The sequence below is a fragment of the Mauremys reevesii genome, linkage group 13 (assembly GCF_016161935.1).
Source record: "Mauremys reevesii isolate NIE-2019 linkage group 13, ASM1616193v1, whole genome shotgun sequence".
NCBI lineage: Eukaryota > Metazoa > Chordata > Testudines > Geoemydidae > Mauremys > Mauremys reevesii.
In genome coordinates, this window is record NC_052635.1 from 9,988,258 (window position 1) to 10,012,662 (window position 24,405).

Consider the following 24,405-nt stretch of genomic DNA (forward strand, 5'->3'; position numbering starts at 1 on the left):
TCCTGGCTAGATGCCTTGACCACTGGCCTATAGAGTCAGTCCCACCAGCACGTCTGTTTGGTTATTCGACACCCATAGGAGTCTGAGAAAAGACCCGGATCAGAATGTTCCCCCCACCCCACAATCGCCCAGCAGGCAGGGCCCTAGAGTGAGGATCTCAACTGGGGTCTCCCCCATCCCAGGTAAGTGCTCCAACCAGTGCTGGGGGGGGGGGGGGCGGCCTACGGACTATATCTCCAGGGTCCGCGAAAGACTTAGACTGAAAACAGACTGACCAGAATCCAGCTATATGGACAGACGATAGATTGCCAATGGACTCCATGCCGCCACTCGAAATTTCCAAAGAGGTCTACATCGCCATTCGAAACTTTTTAGGAGCCCGCCAATGAAAAAAGGTTGAGAAATGCTGCTCTAGAGTACGCAGGAGCATCTCCTCCTCCAGGGCTTAGACTGAGCAAGGGGTCAGGACTGAGGGGACTGGCGCAGGCCCAATGACCACAGTTTAGGGACCCAGCAGGTTTGGCAACGGCTGAGAGGGTTTGGAGGATATAAGGGTATGTCTACACGGCAACCAGATAGCTGGGACCCTCCAATCTCACAGGGTCCTAAGGCCCTGACATCTACACAGCAGTGAAACAGCCCCGCAGCCTGAGCCCCAGGAGCCTGAGTCGACTGACATGGGCCAGCCGCTCGTGTCTACTCGCTGTGTAAACTCTCTGGGCATCTGCCCGAGTCACCTCTTCTAGTTGAGCAGTTTTCCCTCTGCACTATGGGGCTGCCTTAGTCCCGGGGGCCTGACCGGCTGCTCAGAGTCAGAGCTAATCAGGGCTGCATCTCCATTTGCCTTCCCGAGAGAAATAATCGAAACATTGGGAACGTCGAACAGTAGTTAAAGAGACAGACTGACAGGTGGTTGTGTAGGGGGATGGATGCACTGACACGACTCACCGACCATGAACCTCATCGATAACAGGTTTTATTCATTACAAAAGAAAAAAACCCAAACCTTTAAACGTATAAAATTATAAAACAAAACAAACCTTCCAAAATAAATACACCACCGCTCTGTACACACTGAGAGCAGGGCCCCGGGCCAGACCCGCTCTGTACACACAGAGAGAGCAGGGCCCCGGGCCAGACCCGCTCTGTACACACAGAGAGAGCAGGGCCCCGGGCCAGACCCGCTCTGTACACACACAGAGCGAGCAGGGCCCCGGGCCAGACCCGCTCTGTACACACAGAGAGAGCAGGGCCCCGGGCCAGACCCGCTCTGTACACACAGAGAGAGCAGGGCCCCGGGCCAGACCCGCTCTGTACACACAGAGAGAGCAGGGCCCCGGGCCAGACCCGCTCTGTACACACACTGAGAGCAGGGCCCCGGGCCAGACCTGCTCTGTACACACACAGAGCAGGGCCCCGGGCCAGACCCGCTCTGTACACACACAGAGCAGGGCCCTGGGCCAGACCCGCTCTGTACACACACAGAGCAGGGCCCCGGGCCAGACCCGCTCTGTACACACACACAGAGCAGGGCCTCGGGCCAGACCCGCTGTGAAAGGGCCCTAAAAAAGTCCGACCTCCAAACTAGGCGACTAGGTACCTACAAAGAGCTAGGCACCTACAACACCCCTTAATCACCTCTGACTGTCCCCACGTCATAAACCAGACAAACTGAGGGGGGTCGGGGCCAGTGATTCCAGCCCATGGGAAGGAGACAGGAAGGGGGAGTGTGGAAAAGGAGAGGAGGAGAAAGGGCAGGGCACAGGTGCTGATGAAGGAGGCATTGGTGGGCTTGGTAGGGGTCTCCTAGTCCCAGTGCAATTTCTTCACACCTGGGATCAGCCCATTGGAGTGGTTTGTTGGGGTACCAGGGGCAGAGCCTGGGTAGAGCTCATTGCCATGGGAGAGATGACCATGTTGAGTGGAGAGAGAATGGGAAAAGAGGAACCTCTGTCCCTCTTTGTGGGGGGAGGAGGGGAATCATCCCATTCTCAGTCCCCATCCTTTGCCCCAATACCCAGTTGTAAATCCTCTGCCAGCCCCACAAGCCTCTCTAAGCCATTATACTCATGGGATCCACCAGGGGGCAGCGGACAGCAGGACAAGTCCGACCCCTCCAGCAGCAGCATCGGAGGGAAAGGAGCTATCTTTGCACATTCCCTCCCCAGGGCATCATTCGCTCTGCACTCGGTATGCCACAGTAGCTGCCGCCTGGGTGCCAGGTCCCTGCGTCTTGCCATTCACCACCAGCAGGAGTGGGGTCTCCACACGGATCCCAGGGAAGGAGAAGCTCTGGAGGTACCATGGAGACAGAAAAGTCAGTCAGAAGGGCAGTTAGCTCTGGAATCCTACTGATGAATGTTTGCACATCATGGACTGAAATTTCCCCATCCATCTATGAGGCAGGGCAAATTCCACTGTTAACTCCTACTGATGGTGATTTTCATTTCATGTGCTGGGGTTTCCAAACCTGCCTAGGGGAGCTGGGTGCCCAAATTTAACAGGTGTCAGGAGCCCAAATCCCCTAAGCAGCTGTAAAAAACCTGAAGAGCCAGTGTCGTCCTCCCACCTTCCTGCAGACGACTGAGATGTGCTCTAGTGAGGGAGCAGGTGCCAGTCTCCCAGCAACAGAGTCAAAATTAACTCTTTCCCTGCTGGGTAACTAGTGGGCTTCTGCTTCCCTGGACGTGGGGGTGAATATTGGGGTAGGGAATTGCAACCCCTCTCCCCCAATTTAAAGGCATTTCCTCTACCCCATATAAAGGGGGCTGGGAAAGACACATCGCCCCCACCGTACTGTGAGAAAGGCCCCATCACTCTGGCATCTGTGGCCCTGTAATTGAGGTCTAACAGCTCACATAGGAAGTGATGCACTCAGCAGACAGGAAGTGTGGAGTTCATTCATGCCTCCCACCACCGCAGTGGGGGTAGGAAGAAACAACAGGTGGAGGGAGGGGCATGAGGAAAGGGTGGGGATTAACCCTTAAACTGAAGAAGGGCTACAGTTCTGTATCAACCTGTCTCTGGTGACTTCCCATATCCCTCCTCCCGCAGAGCCAGGCCTAGGAATCCCTCCAGCACTAAGCCTGGGGCAGGGAGGACCAGGCCACACTCACCTTGCCCTGGTGCTGGACGTGGTGATGCCGGAGGTGTGGCTCAGGGATGGCCACTGAGTCGCCGATGAGCACACCCCAGCTCTGGACCATGTTATAGACAGTGACCGCAAAACAGGGGCCCTTGGAGTCAACCAGGCCAAACGTGCTGTCAGAAAACCAGGCGAGAGTGTGAGTAAGGTGATGGGACAGGAGGTGAGGGGACGGCTGGATGGTGCTGAGGATGCATAGATGGATGGATGGAAGGACACGTGGATGGCCACGAGAATGGTTGGATGGGTGTACAGAACTGAGGAAACACGGATGGATGAATGGAGCTCAGGAGTGACAGATGGACAGCAGGACGAACAGGGCTCAGGACTGACAGATGGGTAGCAGGACGGACAGATGAACATAGCTCAGGACTGACAGGAGGATAGGCAACATCAACAGAAAGCACTACAGATGGATGGATGGACAGGTGGTACTCACAAGGGCACCTTCTCGTCCGTGGTGAGGCTGAAGACCACCCTGCCCAGCACTACAGCCCCCGTGTTCACACCCGGCTGCAAGGCGCTCAGGAGCCGATGCTCCAGTGCCACCTTCTGGCCTGAGGACCCCTGGTACCGCCCATCCCCACAGGGGCCCAGGTGGGATGGGCGCAGGCTTCCCAGCATGCTCTGCAGCTTCTTAACCTTCACTTTGCCCTGCAGGGGGAGGAAGGAGGGCAGGGTCATTGACTGAGACATGTCTCCCTGTAGGCCAGGCTGGGGAGGGCAGGGAGGAGGGGAGATGCTCTACCTTGTTCTCCAGGAGGCTGGTGAGTCGCTCCAGGAAATCCAGAAGCTGCTGCTGGCGCTGCTGGGGTTCGGGCCAGGCTGGGTCAAGGGTTGCCGCACGGGAAAACCCCTCCAGGGCCTCCATGTAATTCTCCTCATATTTATGCAGCTGACCCAAGAGAAACACAGCACCGTGCTAGAGTTACAGCAGTGGGGCTTGGCACCAGGACTCTAGTGGGTTAGAGTGAGGAGGCTGGGAACCAGGACTCCTGGTTTCCATTCCTGGCTCAAGGTGTGAGGGGGATAGGGGGAAGCCCACTAGGTTAGAGCAGCATGTGCAGGGAATTGGGATTCCTGGGTTTAACTCCTGGCTCTGGGAGGGGAGTGGGGTCTAATGGTTAGACCAGAAAGTCTAACCTCATGCCTTCCAGCAGGGGGCAGCAGACACAGGGACACAGAGCCCCCTAAAACCACACTGGGGAACTGATGCTGGCTCTGCCTCCAAGGGGAGAGTGCCCCTCCTGAGCCCCTGTCACCTTTCAGTCACACCTTCCACTCCCCTCCCTCCCACTTTCTCACCGTAGCTCTGTTGAGGTGCAGGTCAGGGTTACAGGATGCTGTAGGATCCACCTTTTCCTAGGGTGGAGAGGAAATCAACATCAGAGCACCCCCATTGAGCCTTCTGCCCTGCTCCCTACAGCACAAGGCCCCCTTGCAACCAGCAGAAGACAGGGCAGTACCTACCGCCTGGGCATAGGCACTTAGGGCCTGCTGGGAGATACTGGGGTTCTGGCCTGTGTTGAAGAACAGCGAGAGGTAGGCATTTCCCAGGATGTCTGCGGCAGAGAGACACAGAGGTTAGCACAGAGACCAAATGGACAGAAGATGTCAAAGAAGATGAACAGCTGGCTGGTTGGAGGCATGTAGCTGAGACTAGAGGACTGATGGATGACTCCAGCTGAGGATGGGTGGAGCGATGGCTATAGCTGAGGATGGGGTTGGAGGGATATAGCTGAGGGGAATGGATGGCTACAGCTGGGAATGGAGGGTTGACTGTAGGGATATCGCTGGGGTATACTATTCTCCCTCGAGTCAGGTGACAGGCAGGAAGTTGCAGAGCATACTGAGAAGCCTGAGCTCCTCCCAGCTGGTGCCATGGCGGGGTCCCAGTGTCCCTTGAAGCAGGGAGTGAGCAAGAGCAGTGCCTGGAGGAGAGAAAAGGGCTGTCACTCACACCACGAGCGGCCATCCCGCACGTCCATCTGGACAGCCAGCTTAGCCTGCCGGACACTGTCCATGACATTCTGGGCGTGCTGCTCTGTACTCTCGGCTCGCAGCTGCCGCAGCACCATGGACAGATTCTGCAGCGAGACTTTGTTCTTCCGCTGTGGGAGAGACACGGAGTCAGTGTCAGTGCCTCAGCCCGGTCTCCCGCCTCCCCACCCACGCCCTCTCTGTCCTCAGATTGGCCAGCCCTGGCTCCCCTTCCCTCCCATCTCCTGAATCGGCCCCTCAGCCCAGCCAGCCCCGGCTCCCCTTCCCGGAAGCAGCCCCCCACCTCTCCCCCAGATCGGCCCCTTGGCCCCAGCTACCCAGCCCCCCATCGGACAACCAGGTCTCTCCCCTGTCTACCCCCTGGGATCGGCCACACCAGCCCACCGGGATGCCTGGGGGTGGGACTCACATGCCCCAGGGCCCCAGAGAAGCAGGTGTGGGCTGCTGTGATGTCGCCCTTTTTCCAGTAGGCCTCGCCCAGCTGGTTCCAGGCCTCCACCAGCTCCGGGTCCAGCTTCACAGCCTTGGCCAGCAGCTCCTCAGCCTTTGGGTTGTAGTCGGGTGTAACGTTCAGAGCCTTCCCCTTCAGCATCAGCGCCCAGGCCCGGCCTTGGGAGCAGCCTGGAGAGACACAGCCGCAAAGGGAGGGCATAGCCTGTGGCACAAATCCCCTCCGGCCCCTTGGGGACATCAGCTCGCCTCCAGTCCCAGGGCAGGAGGCTGGATGGCTTAGGAGGTGAGGAATGGGACACTGGTCCTTTCCTCTCTAGGGTCACCAGCTCCAATCCAGCCCCAGGGCGGGGGACTAGTTGGCTCAGGGGGGTGAGGAATGGGGCATGGGGCTTTTCCCCTCTAGGGGGCGCCAGCTCCAATCCGGCCCTAGGTCTGGCTAGCTCATGGGGGTGGGGAATGGGGCGCCAGGTTCTCCCCTCTAGGGCAGGGGGTGCATTTCCCTCTTATACCCAGTTACCATCTATCTCGCCCATCTGCTGTAGCGTTTTCTCCATTTCCTCCAGCACGTCCTGCTGCTTTCTCCCCGCATCCTCCACGCCGTGGCTTTCGAAGTAGTGATCCCGGAAATAGTACAGGCCATCGACCAATTCCTGTGACGATGAGGGACAGGTGGGTGAGAGGGGCAGGGGTGGGAACGATCACATCAGTAAACTACAGCCACAGCTACCTAAAGAGGGCAGGTAGCCTGGTGGTTAAGGCACTGGCCTAACACTCAAGAAACCAGGGTTCAAAGCCCAGCTTTACCAGAGACTATACCAGTAACCTCGGGTAAGTCATTAGACTAGGAATTTCAAAGAAATGAGGCCCCCAAATGACACTGAAAACCAATTGGGCTCCTAACTTCTTTGGTCTCATTTGCAAATCCATGTAACTGAATCTCTCTGTGCCTCAGTTTCCTGCCTAGGTTGGGATTTTCAAAGCTGGCTGAGGAATGTGGAAATCAGTTCCCATTATTAGATGTATTGCCATAGTGCCTAGGAGCCCCAGTCATGGCCCATGGCTCCTCTGTGTTAGATGCTGTACAAGCACAGAACAAAACAGCACCCCAGTTCCAGAGAGCTAATTAATGGGAACTGGGCTTCCCAATCCAACACGCAGTTCTGATCTCATCGATTTTAGATGACAAGCTCTTCAGGGAGGCGCTGTCTCACTGTGGGTCTGTGCAGCACCCGGCACAAGGGGCCCTCACTTCAGTCAGGGTCTTGGCAGCACTTGGCACAACAGGACCTCGATCTTATTAGGGGTCTGTGTGGTACCCAGTGAGGCCGTGATCACACTTAGGTGTCATTCAAAGTGCCCAGAGGATCAAGCTGTAGATATGAGCCCTACCAGCTGATGTACAGGCCTCGCACACTGCAGCCTCTCATGGCTTTCACCACTGTTATTATTAATAATCTGTCTTATGGTAGCGCTTGTCCAACGTCAGAGCGCACATTGTGCCTGGCACTGCACAGACCCCGACTGAGATCAGGGCCCCATTGTGCCGGGTGCTTCACAGACCCCGACAGAGACCCCCTATTGTGCTGGGCACTGCACAGACACAGTGGGAGACAGACCCTGCTCCGAAAAGCTCCCCTGTCTAAACAGGCAAAGGAATTACCACTATCCCCATTTTATAGACAGAGAAAGTGAGGCACAGAGGGGAAGTGACTTCCCCAAGCTCAGTGGTGGAAGTGGAAATGGAAATGGGACCCAAGTCTAGTGCCTCGGACAGGCTCTTAATGCCCCAAATCTCAGTAACCCCAACACAGTCAGACCCCTCCCTCTGCTAATTATTTTAATTACAAACCCAGTGCACAGTTAATCAAGGCAGTGTACAAATATTACATCCCAGGGCATTTTACAGGCTATTTCCCAGTACAGACCTGTTATTTGCACCCATCTTGGGCTGGGGTCTTTAAATAGCAAAAGGAAAATGGCTAAACCCACCCAGATGCTCAGAGAGAGGGTGCAGGGAAAAACATATGGCAAAAGGGAGAGGTTAATTCAGACACAGGGATTTCAAAGGTAGACGGCAGTGTAAGGGAGATATAGGGTGAGGCTCTGTGTGTGTGTGTGTGTGTGCATCTCTCTGTGTGTTTGTGCACGGATCAGTGTGTGTATTGGTGTGGATGCACAGTGATTAGTGTGTGTGTATCATTGTGTGGATGCATCGTGTGCGTGCAGGGATCAGTGTACACTGGTGTGTGTGCAGGGATAAGAGAGGGTGCGTGTACACACAGGGATCAGTGTATGTATCACTATGTGTGCAGGCATTGGTGTGTATCTGTGCTTTTCTTGTGTGTATGTGTATGGATTGGTGTGCATATGTGCACACTGTTCTGTGTGTGTGTATGTATCGGGGGGATCTGTGTGTGTATGTATATCGGTGTGTCTGTGCATTACTGTGTGTGCGTATGGGGGGGATCGGTGTATCTGTGCATTGCTCTGTGTGTGTGTGTATATCAGTGTGTCTGTGCATTGCTCTGTGTGTGTGTATCGGGGGTGGGGATCGGTGTGTGTATGTATATCGGTGTGTCTGTGCATTGCTGTGTGTGTGTGTATCGGGGAAGGGGTCGGTGTATCTGTGCAATGCTGTGTGTGTGTATTGGGGTATCGGGGTGTGTGTATGTATATCGGTGTGTCTGTGCATTGCTGTGTGTGTGTGTATCGGGGAAGGGGTCGGTGTATCTGTGCAATGCTCTGTGTGTGTGTGTGTCTCGCTCACAGCCCGCAGGAGCCGACAGACGCAGAGTTCGCCCCGCGGCCGCGGCCACAGCAGCCCCGCCGGTACCTGCAGCCTTTGCAAGGCCTGGTGGTTTCCTTCTCCTCCCTCCTCGGCCATGTTCGCCGAGCTCCGCTCCGCCCCTTCCTCCGCCTCGCCGTGAGCGCGCGCTCCAGGCGAGCCCGCCCGGGCTGCGGGGAGAGCAGGGACCTCTACGGGGCGGGCGGGGGAACGCGGCACTCAGCGCTCGCCCCCCACCCACCTTCCTCCAGCCCCAGCCCCACCCCCACAGCCCCTGCATTGCTCTGCGCACGCACAGCTCCTACACTGCAACCCCCACCGCCCGTGCATTGCTCTGCACACACACAGCTCTTGCACTGCACCCCCCACCGCCCGTGCATTGCTCGGCACACACACACAGCCCTGATTGCTGCCTCCCCCCACAGCTCCTGTACTGCAACATCCTACACAGCCCCTGCATTCCTTCCCCCCCCCCCCCGCATGTACAAAATCCCTACATTCCTACACACACACACACTCTCTCTCTGCTGGCATTGGTCCCCACACCTATCCCCATTTACCACCCCTCTACAGCCTAGGCTGTGGTCCCTACACTGCCCACCTCGCCCACTCCTGAGATCCCTTTTTAATGCCCTGCTAGAGTTGCCAATGTCTATGTTTCTCCAGGATTGTCCCTTCGTAGCTGTCCTGGGAAGTTGGTCTGGGAGCTACCAGCTGTCCAGTGTGATGGGCTCAGGACCATCGCAGCTGTCCTGTATTTTTGCATCTCAGAGGTGGCAGCCCTACAGACCTTCCAATAGTCTTGGGTTTTGTGGGACTGCCCTGCTTTCTTTGACGCCAGCCGCCACGTCCTGGTTGAAGCAGCTCCTATCCTGTGGGGCTGGCTGGGCTTGGTTCCCTGCTCCAGGCGTTGTGCCCTGACTCCTGGTACATGGGGTGGAAGCTGTGATGGGTTCCCCCTGGGGTGCCACCTGGAACTGGGTTCCACTGAGCCCTCTGACACACCAGCCCGGCCTCCCTCTCACACTGTGCTGCTGGGACAAGCTGTAGCCCACTCCCAGACTTACACTCTCACCAGCATTTGCACAGGCAGGGACACACCCAGCTGAGTTACATGCAGGCTGACCAAACACTGCATGAACCAACAGCAATAGAGAGGCTATAGCCAAGATACCCCCAGCTTCCCAGCCGAGGATCCCAGAGCTGTACTGCCCTGCCCGAAACTCCAATCAGTATAAATTTATTACCTGGAGAGGAATATGCAACAAACTTGTGTTAACCAAGCTGAGATTTTTCCCCCAACACTTCACTTAAAGACACACTGGTTTAAATTAAAACATAAAACAAGTTTATTAACTACAAAAAGATAGATTTTAAGTGATTATAAGGGACAGCAAACAGATCAAAGCAGATTACCTAGTAAATAAACAAAAATGCAAACTGAGCCTAAGATACTAGAAAGCCTGGATATGAATTAGCTATTTCTCACTCTGACTGATGATACAAGCAGATTTGCAGGTTGCACAAGATGCACTTGCTTTGCAGCTTGGGCTCCCCACCCCCATTCCAAGTCCTTTTCTTCCAGAACTTCTCTCAGGTGCTGAGTTGTGGGGGAGTGAAGAACAATAGATGATATCACTCCCTGCCTTATATAGCTTTTCCGTATAGCGGAAACCATTTGTTTCAAACTTGGGTCTAAGACCAGTTTGTGGAAAAATACAGGTACCCAAAATGGAGGTCAGAGTCATGTGCCCTGGTCACATACCCTTGCAGAGTGATAGCAGCCATTACTTATGGGCTGTCTGGAATGTTTTCAGAAAGGCTCACCAGGTGGGAAATAAGCTTCTCTTAAGGCCTGTCATTTTTCCTAATGACCCATTACCCTGAATAGGTCCTTCCCAACCAGCTACCTAGACTGAAGCATCTTCCCGAGTGTTCTTCACTCCCCAAGTGTAACTACATTTGAAATACAGATACATAGTCAATATTCGTAACTTTACACACAAAAATGATACATGCAGTACTTACATGTAAGTACTTAACGCCGTATTGGGCATTAAGTGATTATGTGAGCACTAGAGGGCAAAACGCTTCCACATCTGCAGGTAGGTTTTACGAGTGGAGTCTTTTCTACTGTGCAGGAGGACGTATCGGACTTGCTTGGAACAGGCTAGTTCATGGATTTGGAACCATGAAGGAACCAGGCTGTCACATGGAGCTTTTGGAGCTGGGGGTGAAGAACCCGTCCGTTGGCCTGGGGAAGGAGATCTGGCCTGTTGGGGACAGCCCATGGGTGATGGGAGGACATGCTGAGTAGGTAAGGATACCACATCTGTCTTGGCCAAGCTGGGGCAATAAGGATGACCCGGGCCTTGTCCTCTATGATCTTCCAAAGAACTCTGTGTAACAGAGGGATTGGTATGCATGTTCCTTTTTGCTGAGAGGATTTTACCTCTCTTTGCTGTAACTTTGAACCTAAGGCCAGAGGGGGTTTCTCTGGGCTCTTTGAATCTGATTACCCTGTAAAGTTATTTTCCATCCTGATTTTACAGAGATGATTTTTACCCTTTCTTTCTTTAATTAAAAGCCTTCTTTTTAAGAACTTGATTGATTTTTTCCTGTTTTAAGATCCAAGGGGATTGGATCTGGACTCACCAGGAATTGGTGGGGGAAAGGAGGGGGGATGGTTAAATTCTCCTTGTGTTAAGATCCATGGGTTGGATCGGTGTTAACCAGGGACTCGGTGAAAAAGTCTCTCAAGACTATTCAGAAAAGGGAGCTAGTACTTGAGAGTGGTGGCAGCGAGACCAGATCTAAGCTGGTAGTTAAGCTTAGAGGTGTTTATGCAGGTCCCCACCTCTGTACCCTAAAGTTCTGAGTAGGGGAGGAACCTTGACAGATGCCTACCCTATACCCCGCATAGATGAACTAGTGGATTGTCTGGGGAATGCTCGGTACTTGACCTTAGATTTGACAAAGGGGTACTGACAGATTCCCCTAGCCGAAGGTGCAAAGGAAAAGACTGTGTTTTCTACACCAGAGGGTCTCTTCCAATATGCGGTCCTTCCCTTTGGACTACATGGGGCTCCAGTTACCTTTCAGTGCCTCATGGACAAGTTATTATACCCCCATACCAGTTATGCTGCGGCCTACTTGGATGACGTGATGATTCATACTCCAGACTGGGAGACATTTGGAAAAAGTGGGGGTGGTCCTTGATACCTTCCGTCGAGCTGGCCTTATGGTGAACCCTGTTAAGTGCGCTGTAGGGTTCACAGAGGCCAAATATCTTAGCTACATGGTAGGAAAAGGTCTGGTAAAACCTCACCTGAATAAGTTAGAGGCCATCCAAAACTGGCCTCGGCCGAGTCATAAGAAGCAGGTCCGAGCATTCCTGGAGTGCTGGGGTATTACCGGCATTTCATCCCCCATTTTGCTACAAGGGCAAGTACCCTAACGGACTTAGTGAAGGCCCATGGTCCTGATCCAGTCAGATGGTCCGATACAGCCGAGAGGGCATTTGCGGACCTATGGACTACCCTCTGCAGTAACCCCATACTGATAGCCCCAGATTTCAGCAAGGACTTCATCCTACAGACAGATGCATCCAAGGTAGGGTTAGAGGCCATCCTGTCGCAGATGGTTGGGGAAGAGGAACACCCAGTTCTCTACTTCAGTAGGAAACTCCTTCTGAGGGAACAAATATATGCAGTAGTAGAGAGTGCCGTAAAATGGGCCATGGAAACGTTGCATTATTACCTGCTGGGGCGCAGATTTATCCTTGTGACTGACCATGCCCCTCTTCAATGGATGCAACGGAACAAGGAAAAGAACACAAGGGTAACCAGGTGGTTCTTATCCCTCCAACCTTTCCAGTTCCGCATAGAGCAGGGAGTCGCCATGGCAATGCCGATGGCTTATCACATGTACACTGTCTGGTGTCCCAAACTGCCCAACCCCTTGGTGTTGAGCAGGGAGGAGGGATATGTGATAGACCCAGGCCAGTTGGGTATAGCAGAAGGCAGATATACTGGCCACTGGATTAACAGTTTTCTGTTCCCTGACTGACAAGAGTAAAGGGCTGCTCCAGGCTAATGAGAACACCTGATTCTAATTAACCTGCAAAGAGTCAGGTGAGGCCATTAAGCTAATGCGACCACCTGACTCTAATTAAGGCCCTGCTGATACTATAAAAAGGGCTCACTCCAGTCAGGCAGAGGAGAGCCAGGGAGAGGAAGTGCTGGTTAAGACACCCTCAAACCATCATTAAGGGAGCCCTAAGGTAAGGGTGAAGAAGGGAGAAGAAGCAGGAGAGCTGTGGGGAAGTGGCCCAGGGAAATGTAGCAACTCTGGCAGTGAAAGGTTGGCTGCCAACAGCTGCTACCATTAAGGTTCCTGGGCTGGAAACTGGAGTAGAGGGTGGGCCCGGGTTCCCCCGAACCCACCACTACAGAAACATCTCCTGGGAAGGGAAGTCAGGCCCCTGTCAGGACAGGAGGCTAAACTGTTCTGAAATAAGCCCCCAGGGACAACAGAGACTGTGGGAGCTCTCTCACCAACCTCCTTGCTGGCCTATGATGAAAAGGGCTCAGTAGACTGTAACCCTAGCCCTAGAGAGAGAAGGGCTACGTGATGAGCTGCCAAAATCTTAACAACCGGTTCCCTATAAAAAGTTCTGATTTAAGGGGGGGGGAGGGGCCAGGGCAGACATACTCATGGGGCTGGGGGCCCCTGCAGGGCCTGGGGCAAATTGCCCCACTTGCCCCCTCGGCAGCCCTAGAGCTTGCAGCCCCCTCCCCCCTTACCTTGCTGGTGCCAGTGGCTGGCCATGCTGCAGCTGGGGGAAAGCAGGGGAGCCTCAGCCTCCACAGCTGGGAATCCTGGGAGCAACAGGATGGTCCGGCCCGCGGACCGGAGTTCTTTGCCCACCCCCTGGTCCTTTAACAACCGGTTCTCCATGGAGGTCTAATTTTAGCAACCGGTTCTTGAGAACCGGTGGGAACCTGCTCCAGCTTACCACTGGCTATGTGGAGGGTCACAGTGAGCCCCTGAGGCTAGCATAAACCGCCTAGAAGCGCAGGACCCACGGGGGCAAGGTCACAGCTCTGCCACAAAATAAATATATATAGCTATCTATCTATCCCCACAAACTCATTAAAAACTCTTGATGACCAAATGGCCCATGTTTTCTGGGATGGCCCTGGTTTTGAGGGTCCAGCTTGGCATCTCTGCTCATGACATTGAGAATTCGTCCTGACTTCCATATAACCCAGGACTGTCTAAACTCAAAACCACACATTGCTGAAATCAGTTCACACAGCCCTAGTGCTCAGCTCCATCTGTCCCACTGCCTCTCAGCTGTTCAGCCCAAGACCTGTAATATGTACGTGGTGTGCAGTGGTGGCTGCCCACTCAGCAGGAAAGGATCTACATCTGTTTGTTTGGGGTGGAGAGAAAAAAGGATGAGAGAGAATGACAACATTGGGAGCACGAAATAAGGGTCTGCGCTGGTGTCAGGTGAGTGAGGGAGATGTAGTTTAAATACATTTAGGTTAAGGATTTTCAAATCTATGGCATATGCCTGTTAAATTCCCATTAATTTTTTAAATGGGAACTGAGTGTCCAAATCCTGCACGCATTTGAAAATCTCAGCCTAACCTAAATGGTGTTGGTAGCAAAAGACAGACAGTGGACATGGGAGAGCAAATTCACAGAGTGGAAAGTAATTTTAGACCTAGCAATAAATAGACCAATGTTGATTAACCATCCATGCCTCAATTTTGTACAAGTCCACAGATATTATAGCGACTAGGAGTTTTAAAAATATCTGGGATTTTCAAAAGGAGCCTAAAGCAGCATGCCATCTAACACCCTTAAGTCTCCTGTGAAAATCACAACCACTACTGACCTGCATTCAGACCAGTGGATTACAGTTGAGAGCTCCATTTCCCCCTCAGTTCTACTACTGAACGTTTGTACAAAAAATACCCAACTCTTACACATCCATTCTAGTTTAATCCTATTTTTAGTACAGACTTTCCTGGACATAACTTTGAAGAGTCCTTGTAATACAGATCAGAGACGGGCCAAAACTTTTAATCTTCAGGGCCCAAATTCTCTTACAATTGACATGGGTAGAGAGAGAGAGACATTTTCCTTGAAGGCTCATCTCAAATCATCCCTGTAAAGATAAGGAATCTCAGTATTAAAGATGCAGAATGCAGCACACAGTTGCCTCTTGGAAAACTAGATAGCTTAACTGCACTAAATCCTCCCAGCTGAGGCCAGCATTGCCTGAGCTGAAGCAGTAGGAGCTATCTGGTTACCATTGCCTAAAGTTTATAGAGAAATATGTGCAGAGCAGGTGGTTTTTCAACCCCATTTATTTCCCCAAAAGTCCAGTCCCCTTCTGCCTCTGAGTGTCTGACCCCGCAAAATTCAGAAGTGCCAACGGATGGCCAAACCCATCCAAGAGCACTCTGAGTGAAGAAAGGCCAGGTTTAATCTGCGATGACACAAAATCCCACTGCCCATGGCTCATGGCAGTAAGAGGAACGGTCATCACGGCCCCTCTCCCTTAAATGAGCAGCTCTGAAAGCAACAGGATTCCCTAGAGATACACCATGAATTTCCCTAACAAGCAAACCTTTACTAAGCAGTTTCCTTACTAAAATCCCGCAGAAAGGAGTTCCTATTGATGTGTGCAGAAAGATATGGCTTTCTGAAGGCATTTGCAGCTTCAGGTAATGAAAGACAGCCTGGCAATGTTTGGAAGATCAATTCAGAGACTGTTTGTCACTGAATGAGGAATGCATGGTATCCGCTATTGCAGACATTTGTTAACTGCTAGGTCTGCCATTGTACCTCTTTCTCGTCCCAAACCTGCCCCCATGGTGACATTAGCCTGGGGTACCAATATGAGACCATGCTAAGCAAATGGATGGATATGAACTTCCAGCAGTACTTACATCTGTGATTCCTATAAAGGATCCAGGGAGAGGAGGAACCATCCAATTTTGTTTTTAGAGTTCCTGCCCCTATAGGTACAAGGAGTAAATATTTCCACGTCGAGAGAGAGAGAGAGAGAGAGAAAGAAGGGGGGGGAAAAAAAAGCTATCAACTGCATGGAAAACTTTTCCTTGCATCATTACGCCTCCTTCATTTGCACAAAAACCAGAACCAAGTTTCTGAAGAGTTTGCATGGATCTGCTACTTATTCTCCTCACTATCTGGGACTTATGGTTGCATTGGAGACCATAAGAACATCAGCTTTCCCCCAAATCAGACCTCAGCTGCAGGTGTTTGTTTCATTAGTCTGCTCAGGGCATGTGTGTAATCAGGGTATATTCAGGTGAAACACGGACTGAACATGCAGTTCATCACAGCAGACCCCTCCTAGTCCTACAAGTGGCAATGTGGCTGCCCCTCCCACAGACAAACCACCACCCAGGACTCAAACCTTCAAGTGGTTGAGAATTTTAGCTGCTTCCTCACCCAACTGCCTTGTGTTCCAACATAGGCTCCCAAGCTTTCCAACTCCACCTGCAAGAAGACAACAGATAAAATCCCCACATGCATAAACAGGTATTAGCTAGTAAAAGCAGGGAGGTGATTTCACTGGTGAGTCAGATACTGGATTACCACATCCAGTCCTGGTGTCCAAATTTTAATCAGGATGCTGAAAAATTAGAGACTGATGCCTTTCTAGAAGGGATGCGTTACTCAAATACAATCAGCGGGATCGCTAAGTGAAGTTCTCCGGCTGGTATTAAACTGGAGCTCAGACTACGCAATCTAACAGTTCCGTCTGGCCTACAAAAATCTGGCTTTTCAATACGAGCAGCTTCTAAGGGCACAGCAGTTCCAGCCAGGGAAATGGCACAGTGAAGTTACCTGGAGACGCAGTGAGGTGAGAAGGGCTAGTGCAGGGAACTATTTAAAAGCAGCATGCAGGGAGAGGGGGGATAATGGTTGAGTTTTAGAAATGGGAAGGAGTCAGGGAGTCATAGTGGGTTTTACTAGGTGACTTTCTATGCCCCCTACGATGCAGGGAGTCAGTCTATCTAGTCAAAATGGTTCCTCCTGGCCTTAAACCTTAACCACATCTACTAGATTTCATTGCAGGCCCAAAATGGGAGAGGGAGTTAATGCGTCTCTCCCTCCGTGATGAGACGTGCCCTGAGCAGACCCCACTACATCAGGTGAAAGATGGATTGAATATACTCATAGCAGACTCCACCCACTCCCTCAAACCCAGCTGTGACACTACCAGTGGCAAAGCACAGAAGGGTCTCATGGGTCTGAGAAGAAATATCTTGTGGGCCGGGTCTCCAATCAACACCCACCCTCAAGATAGTTGTGTGGTTAAGGCTCTGGACTAGGACATCTGGGCTCAGTTTTTAGCTCCGCCACAGGCTCCCTGGGTGACCTCAAACAAGTCCTTTTAAATTTCTGGTTTGGGTACCTAACTCCACTGGGCTCCTTTGAAAGATCTCAGCCTTCAGCTCTCCTCATCTGTAATGCTGATACTTCCTGTCTTCCATCCTTTATAACCTATGCAGACAAAGCCAACAAAAAAATCTTTGGGACAGGGATGGTCTCTTTAAGTGACTCAACAACCTCCAGCACAGTAGGGCCTCTAGGCAACAGTGTAATATAACTACTAATAAAACAGTGGATGGGCCCATCAAGTCAAGCATCCTGCCTCCACAGGGTGACCAGACAGCAAGTGTGGAAAAAAAAATCAGGACAGGGGGTGGGGAGGGGGTAACAGGAGCCTATATAAGAAAAAGACCCCAAAATCGTGACTGTCCCTATAAAATCGGGATATCTGGTCACCCTAAACCTCCAGCAACACACCTCTGGCTACTCCCCACTACCCCTCACAGAGATCAGAGCAAGTCCTGAAAGGACAGGAGCTGATTATCCTTATCTCAGCTCATGTAGGCTGTAAAACCACCCACTCCCTTTTCTTTAAGGCCCTACTCAGCAGGAGACTCTTACCCCCTACTGTGCTCAGGTCTGGGATGTTTCATTTCAGCCCATTTTCAAGATTCAGTTACTTCATTTGTCCACTTCAGCCCCAATCGTTTTGTGGGGTTGGGGAGTCCGTCTCCAGCCTCTCCACCATCTGAAACAGGAAAAGAAACATTCGTAAGACCATGACCCACAAACCCTCTTCCTCTGCCCTGCTGCTGCAGCTATACCAGAGATCAGAGTTGCTTCTGGACCCATCTAAACCCAAATTCCCCAGGACACCACAAGCTAGTTCTACCTGGGCATATCTAGGCAGGAAGAGCTAACACTATACATGGAGGGGAAGACAGCAGGACTAAAATGAAGTCACTTCTAGGGTGGAGAGAGACAGCCAGAGCAAAGTGCAACAGGAGAGGGGGTGGGAAAATATTTTAGCACAACTGTTCTCAACTGGGGGCCGGCGGCTGGTCCATGAAGCAGGGCTAGCATTGGGCTGGCTGACACTGTGATAAAAGAAGTTGGGCAGGAGCTCCCTTTTATGGACAGCCAGCCAGCAGCTATAAAATCCCTCTTAGTTGCTGTTCTCTAATTGCACTACCTGTAAAGCAGGGGTGGGTAAACCTTTACACCTGAGGGCTGCATCCGGTTTCCAAAATTGTATGGAGGGCTGGTAAGGGGGGGGCTGTGCTTCCCAAACAGCCAGGCATGGCCCGCCCCCTGCCCCGCTTTTTGCCCTCTAACACCCACCCCCCAGAACTCCTGCCCCATCTACCACTCCCCTGTCGGCCCCCTGGGACTCCTGCCTCATCCAAATCCCCTTGTTCCCTGACAGCCCCTGGATCCCTTGCCACACCAACCCCCCCCCCCCTTCCTGACAGACCCCCTGGAACCTCATCCAACCACCCCTTCTCCCTGTCCTCCCCTGACCCCTGCCCCCATTCAACCCCCCTGTTCCCTGCACTCTGACCGCCCCAAGCCCTATCCACCCCCTCACCCCCTGACGACCACCCCAAACTCCCCTGCCCTCTATCCAAGCCCTCCCTGCTCCCTGCCCATTGCCATGCTGCCTGGAGCACCAGTGGCTGGCGGTGCTATAGCCACACCGCCCAGAGCAGCAGGACAGGTAGCCGCACCATCCGGCTGGAGCCAGCCATGCCACCGTGCAGAACAGAGCACCTGGTCAGGCCAGGCTCTGCAGCTGCGCTTCCCCAGGAGCTCACATCCCTACAGCCAGAGCATTGTGCCGGGGCAAGCTGAGGCTGCAGGGAGGGGGAACAGTAGGGGAGTGGCCAGGGGGGAGCCTCCCGGGGCAGGAGCTCAGGCTGTAGTTTGCCCACCTCCGCTGTACAGAGATAAAGTCTCACTGCTATGCATAGGGGAAAGGAAGAGAGCAGGCACCTGGCCAAAAGAGCCAAGGAGAAGGCTAGAACTTTTTAATATTGAAACAGATTCCCTTTCTGTCTGTCTGTGGTTATTCTCCCGGAGAGAGGGGACAGGGCAGAGCTATAGTGTAAGAAGCGTGGGGCCAGGTATGAAAAATCCTCAGTATCATACCTAGAAACTATTCATTTGGAACCCCGGGTACGTAAGAAGATTAGGAAATGTTTAGGAAGACACATTTAAGTTTCTCTCTTTTTATTTCTTTATGGCTTGTAGACTCCTCTGTGCTAACCCCAGGTGCTTTTGTTTTGCTTGTAACCTTTAAGCTGTACCTCAAGAAAACTATTTGTGATGCTTAATCCTTGTAATAGTTTTTTTTAAAATCTAGCAAAAGCCTAAATTCCCAGATGTAAATATTAATTAAAAAAAGAAAAAGAAAGAATACCCTTTTTTAAGAGTAGAATTGGATTTGTGTGTCTTAAGAGGTTTGTGCACATGTTGTTTAACTACCTGGTGGCAAGAACTGATTTCCCTATTTTTTTCCCCTTCTTTCTCAGCTCTTCCCCGGAAGTGGGGGAGGAGGGTTAAAGCGCTTGAGGGTACCCACAGGAAGGAATCCCCAAGTGCACCTTCCTGGGTCTCAAAGGGGTTCTGTATTTAGGAGGTGGCAGAATCTATCAATCCAAGGTCAGAGAGAAACTGAAACCTTGGGACTTTAATACAAGCCTGGAGTGGCAGGTATTAGTTTTTAGAATCCTTGTGGGCTCCCCACCTTCTGCACTCAGAGTGCGGAATCAGCCTTGAAAGGGGCCTAGGACAGAAAACGCAGAGCCTCGAGCCCCGCAGAGCTAAAGCCCCAAGCTCTGCCGGGCAGATGTCCCTCCTGCTCCCCTGAACCCCAGACACCCCCCCCACACACACACCCCTGCTGGACCCTGGAGTTTTTAATAGCATTTTGTGGGGACCTCAGAGAAAAAGGTTGAGAACCCTTGTTTTAGCAGACAATTGGCTAAGCTCCCTACTATGCCTACAAACAGGGGTGGCAAGTTTATTTGGCAGTGCCCGGAACCCATCCCTGCCCAAACTCCACCCCCTCACCTGCCCAAGACTCTGGGAGGGAGTTTGGGTGAGGGAGGAGGTCTGGGGTGCAGGCCCTAAGATGGGGCAGGGGATTGGGGTACAGGCTCTGGGAAGGAGTCTGGGGATGAGAGGGGTGCAGGGCTGAGGGCTGTGGGGTTTGGAGTATGGGAGGAGCTTAGGATGAGAGTAGCGGTATAGTCAATGAGGGCTCTGTCTGGGGCTGCAATGGGGGGTTTGGAGTGTGGGAAGGGCTCAGGGCGAGAGGAGGAATGTGTGTGGGGGGTGAGGGCTCTGGCTGAGACAGGATAAAATGTTTGGGGTGCTGGAGGGGCTCAGGGCTAGGGAAGAGGGTGCAGTGGGGGGGTGAGGGGTCTGACTGGGGGTATGGGCTCTGGGGTGGGGCAGGGCTGGGGATGAGTTTAGGGGTGCAGGCAGGCAGCTCCAGGACAGGGAACAGAGAGGACTCTCTCCCCCCTCCCCCCAGCCCTTTCCCTGCCAGCAGCAGCGAGCTCTGGGGGAGGAGCCCCCCAGCAGCACACTCACCCCCACCACTGTCACTGCATGTGCTCCTAGGGCCCCTCTCAGCTCCAGGAATCTCCCTCGCCTCCCCCGTGGTGGGTGCCAGGGGGTGCTGCGGGCACCTCCTCCCCTGTTGTTGCCCCTGATTGTAGCCTCACTGGAGGCAGGGGCGGCTCTAGCTTTTTGGCCCCCCTCCAGTCAGTCGCGCGGGAGGCGCCGGGCTGGAGCCGCGGGAGCACCGCGGGGGTGAGTGCTGGTCCCTCCTGGTCCCGGGGCGGGGCGCAGCCGCGGGCGCTCGGCTCGGGCTGCCGCTGCTCTCGCTTGAGCTGGGCTTTGGAGCAGCCGAGCGGGGCGCGGCAGCGCCAGCCTCATGCCCGCGGCAGGTCCAGTCATCCCGGCGGCGTGGGACTCCCGGGCTCCGTGGACCTCGGGCAGGCTTTGAGCCAGACCCCCGCCCGCCCAGCTGGGCGCCCCCCGCGCCCAGGCGGCCGCCCACCCTTTTTGCTGGTGCCTGGAGCCGCCCCTGACTGGAGGTGAGGGATGGGACTGCCTCCTTGTCCAGCATGGGGCAGGAGCAGTGACTGGGGGTGGGGGGGAGGGGCTGTGCTGGTGGAGGTTCCTGCCAGAAAAGGGAAGGGTCTGATGGGGAAGGGCAGGCTAAGAGTCAGAGTGCCCTGGCAGTGGGGAGAGGGGGGAACTAGGACCCTGCGGCAGCAGTTGATGCAGGGAAGCAGCATGGAGGAGACAAAGACAGAGATGCTGTGCTCTGGGGCCCCGGAAAGGCAAGTGGGGGCAGCAAATCAGGACCACGGGACTCTCTGGCAAGGCCGCAGGTGGGGCCTGGGGGGGGCACCCCAGCCCCAAAAGTTGGAAGAGCTGGGCCCCTGGCTCTGAATATTGCTGGAGCACCACGTGGGTATGGCCCTTTTAATGTCCACAGTGAGCAGACAGGATCTCCAATTTTGTTAATACCCCAAGCAAGAGACCTGAATGGTTTCAGACCAATAGTGTTAATTTCTCTGCAGTGGAAGGAGGAAGAGATGAACCAATCCTGGACAATGAGGATTTAAAATCTGATGTTTCCATCACTAAGGCAACACCAGTCTGAAGGCCTCAACACATACACAAGCTAGTAGGTTAGCAAGGCCCAAAAGCCACTAGTCACTCCTACTACGCTCCATTATCCTAGCTGAATGCTGGATCGGTCAACACAACTGGCAACAGACACTTTGATAAAGTCAGAGCTGAAAACCATCTGCTATAAGCCAAAGGCCAGAGCTGAAGGTTTGACACGCCTCAGCCTGCACTACCTGGGGGAAGGGAGATAGGTGGTCTGGCAGGCAGGACCATGATCGAACAGGAACACTCTGGAATCCTCGCTCCAGGTTGGAAATTACAGGTCTTGGTGAAGTCCGTAAAGAGAGAGAGGCAAATAAAACCCAGGAGTCCTGACTCCCAGTTCCCCTTCTCTATAACTAGGCTGGACTCCCTTGCTCTAGCCACTGCTTCACACTCCCCCAGAGTTGGGAATAAAACTCAGGGGTCCTGACTCCCAGCCCCCCTCTTCTAACCCACTATAGTTGCTCCTAGATTTCAGCAGTTTTGCTGTAATATAGAGTTTAGTTCCCTGGGCAAGGGATTCCCCTTCCTCTGTAAGAAGTCAATCTCATACCAGTTCATTGCTCCCGGTATCTGGAACATGGCATTGGTCCAAAGCAATTGGTTCCTCCCAGCAAATCAGTTCCATTTTCAGCCTAAAATGAAGGGATACAAACAGTGGTTTAGGATACACAGAGCAAAACCTGGCAACCAGACCACATCCAACACCACCACAGCTATTACATTAGAGACAGGAGCAAAATGAAGGTCTGCAGGGACCTTCAACTCCCATGCTTCCCCCAAACACATCCGCCCCACACCGCACGAGCAATCTCACCATTGCTAGCAGCACTTCTGAACCCCAACTCAAACCCGCTCCCAGCTCATCCCACACCCCGAGGGAGGCTAAAACACGTGGCGGAAGTGGGAAAGCACCTTCCTAACCCTGCTCCCCCCGTGGCAAGGGCGTCCTTTGTTCAGCCTTCACCGCCCCCCCCGCATGTAAAGGGACATACACCCGTACACAAAACTCCTGCTGTTGATTAGGGTTTGGTTACAGCGGGAGGAGCTCGCCCCAGGGCTCTGCTCCCCCGTCCGGAGCTGCGAGGAGAATTCACCGGAGTAAAGGGCGGAATGTAGCGCCTGGGTTCGCGCCCGAGCTCCGCAGCAAACTCCCCGCCTGCCCTGAAACAAGCCCCCAAAGCACATCGGGGCGGGCGGCCAGGCGGGCGAGAAGGGATGAGTAGGGAGAGGTAACAAACTCTTCCCACAGCACGTGTCGCGTCCTGCGGGCCTGGAGAGGAACACCGCGGCCAGCCACACGGTCATTTACTAAAACCCAGGGACAAGGCAGGCCAGCTGTTTCGCCCAGATACTGCGAATTCAATGGGAATTTCAGGGGGGGTCGCTGAAGATCACACAGCACAATCTCACCGTTTTCCCACTAACCTTCGGCCCCACCTAACGGGGTGACCCCGGTGTTCCGAATTCAACAGCTCCAGGACCCGATTCCATCCCGGGAACACCGCTCTCCGCCATCTGAACACGTGGGTGGGCGGCCGGCGAACGATTCAAACCGGATTAGAGATCGTGCAATTTACCCACCACGTTAGCCTAGGTCTGGGCGTAAGAAACAGGATGCAGGAAGTACCGTGAGGGTGAAAGCGAGACAGAGAAGAGGAAGTGGTAGGTGGGACAGGGGAGAGAGCAGCTTTGCAATTGGCTGAAAACATGAACTAGTCCGTGTTATTTCGGAAAGAAGTGAACGCGAGGCAGAAACAATCCGTGGCTTCAAACCATGTGTCTAAAGACCTTTACAAAGCTGGTTTTAGGAAAATGTGTGTGACAGAAACCCGTGGTTTTTTGTGAACTCTCAAAGATTTTTCAGTCTGTATTAGGGAATACAATCTTGAGCCAACATTTGAAAAGCTAGGCTGGAGTTTTCAGAGGCACTGTCCAGAAATCCGTATGTGGGCTGTAAATTGGGCTGATATTCAAAAGTACTGAGCAACCCTGCTCAACATTTCTGAAAGTCACTTATTGAGGAGGCCAAATCAGAGTTTAGGAATCTGAATTTAGGCTCCTAGTTTGAAAAAAATTTAGCCCTGAAATGTTGGGGTCATTTTGATCTCCAAACCCCTTACAAATAGTGTAATATCAATAAACATATTTCACTTTATATATCACTTTGGATTTTCCTCATTCTGAAGTCCCAGGACTGGAAAATACGGAAAGATACTGGCAGTAGACAGCCAGGTCGTTTAGGCACCTAAAGATGCTGAAAAGTACCTAGTGGGATTTCAAAAGTACCTAGGCACCCTAACTTCCATAGGCACCTAATACCCTCACAAGCCTTTGACAATCCTAATATATATCCAGATTCAGAGTCAACAATGGCTGGGGGGAGCCATCTGCAATGCAGGATTTCAATAACATTTGTGGATAACATGAATGTGGAAAATCTTGGCAAAATCTGCAAAGGAAAATAATAAAATCCCTTGTGTACCATGCTTCCTACCAGACTATTCTCTCAGTTACACTGACATAACCCCGTTAACTTCAGTGGAGTTGCTCCAGGTTTAAACTGGTGTATTTCACAGCAGAATTTTCCTTTCTGTGCATAGCCCAAAGGTAGGCATTATTGTCGCCATTTTATAGGTGGAGAAACAGGTTCTGAAATAGGTGAAGGTGCAGCTCCTCAAAGGTATTGAGGTGTATAACTCTCACTGGGAATTAAGCGCCTAAATATCTGTGAGATCTGGGCCCAAGTTACTTGTCTGAGTCACTGGCCCAGCTGAGAATAGAAACCAGGTGTCCTGATTCATTCTCCTCCCAAAATTGGGAATAAAACCTAGGAGTCTGGATTTTCAACCTCCCTCTCATCCTCAGCAGCGAAGCCAGATGCAAAGAATTCATTTAGCTTTTCTGCAATGGCCTGGTCTTCCTGGAGTGCTCCTTTACCATTTCG

General features: G+C 52.8%; 1 protein-coding gene, 1 long non-coding RNA gene and 2 other non-coding genes across 8 annotated transcripts; all 4 read right to left on the minus strand.

Moving 5' to 3' along the window:
- Nucleotides 1–956: 956 nt before the first annotated feature.
- On the minus strand, nt 957–8,621 carry TTC5 (tetratricopeptide repeat domain 5). The gene is made up of 10 exons (XM_039497194.1): nt 8,433–8,621; nt 6,117–6,249; nt 5,556–5,767; nt 5,106–5,256; nt 4,616–4,707; nt 4,451–4,507; nt 3,894–4,040; nt 3,585–3,799; nt 3,117–3,261; nt 957–2,292 (listed from the first exon to the last, which is right to left on the minus strand). The coding sequence occupies exons 1-10, from the start codon at nt 8,481–8,483 to the stop codon at nt 2,173–2,175; spliced, it is 1,323 nt and encodes a 440-aa protein (XP_039353128.1). The 5' UTR covers nt 8,484–8,621; the 3' UTR covers nt 957–2,172.
- A 5,758-nt stretch (nt 8,622–14,379) lies between these two features.
- Nucleotides 14,380–23,250, minus strand: LOC120379729. 5 transcript variants are annotated; one of them, XR_005587560.1, is made up of 7 exons: nt 22,872–23,250; nt 22,012–22,093; nt 17,388–17,514; nt 16,730–16,937; nt 15,879–15,926; nt 15,353–15,421; nt 14,380–14,565 (listed from the first exon to the last, which is right to left on the minus strand). It is a non-coding gene; the product is annotated as an uncharacterized LOC120379729 (long non-coding RNA). The 5 variants fall into 5 exon arrangements; XR_005587556.1 differs by having other exon boundaries at nt 22,887–23,230; XR_005587558.1 differs by having other exon boundaries at nt 16,854–16,937; nt 22,887–23,201.
- Nucleotides 14,802–14,948, minus strand: LOC120381347. Its single transcript, XR_005588034.1, has one exon. It is a non-coding gene; the product is annotated as a small nucleolar RNA SNORA79 (small nucleolar RNA).
- On the minus strand, nt 15,697–15,775 carry LOC120381348. Its single transcript, XR_005588035.1, has one exon. It is a non-coding gene; the product is annotated as a small nucleolar RNA SNORD126 (small nucleolar RNA).
- Nucleotides 23,251–24,405: the final 1,155 nt, after the last annotated feature.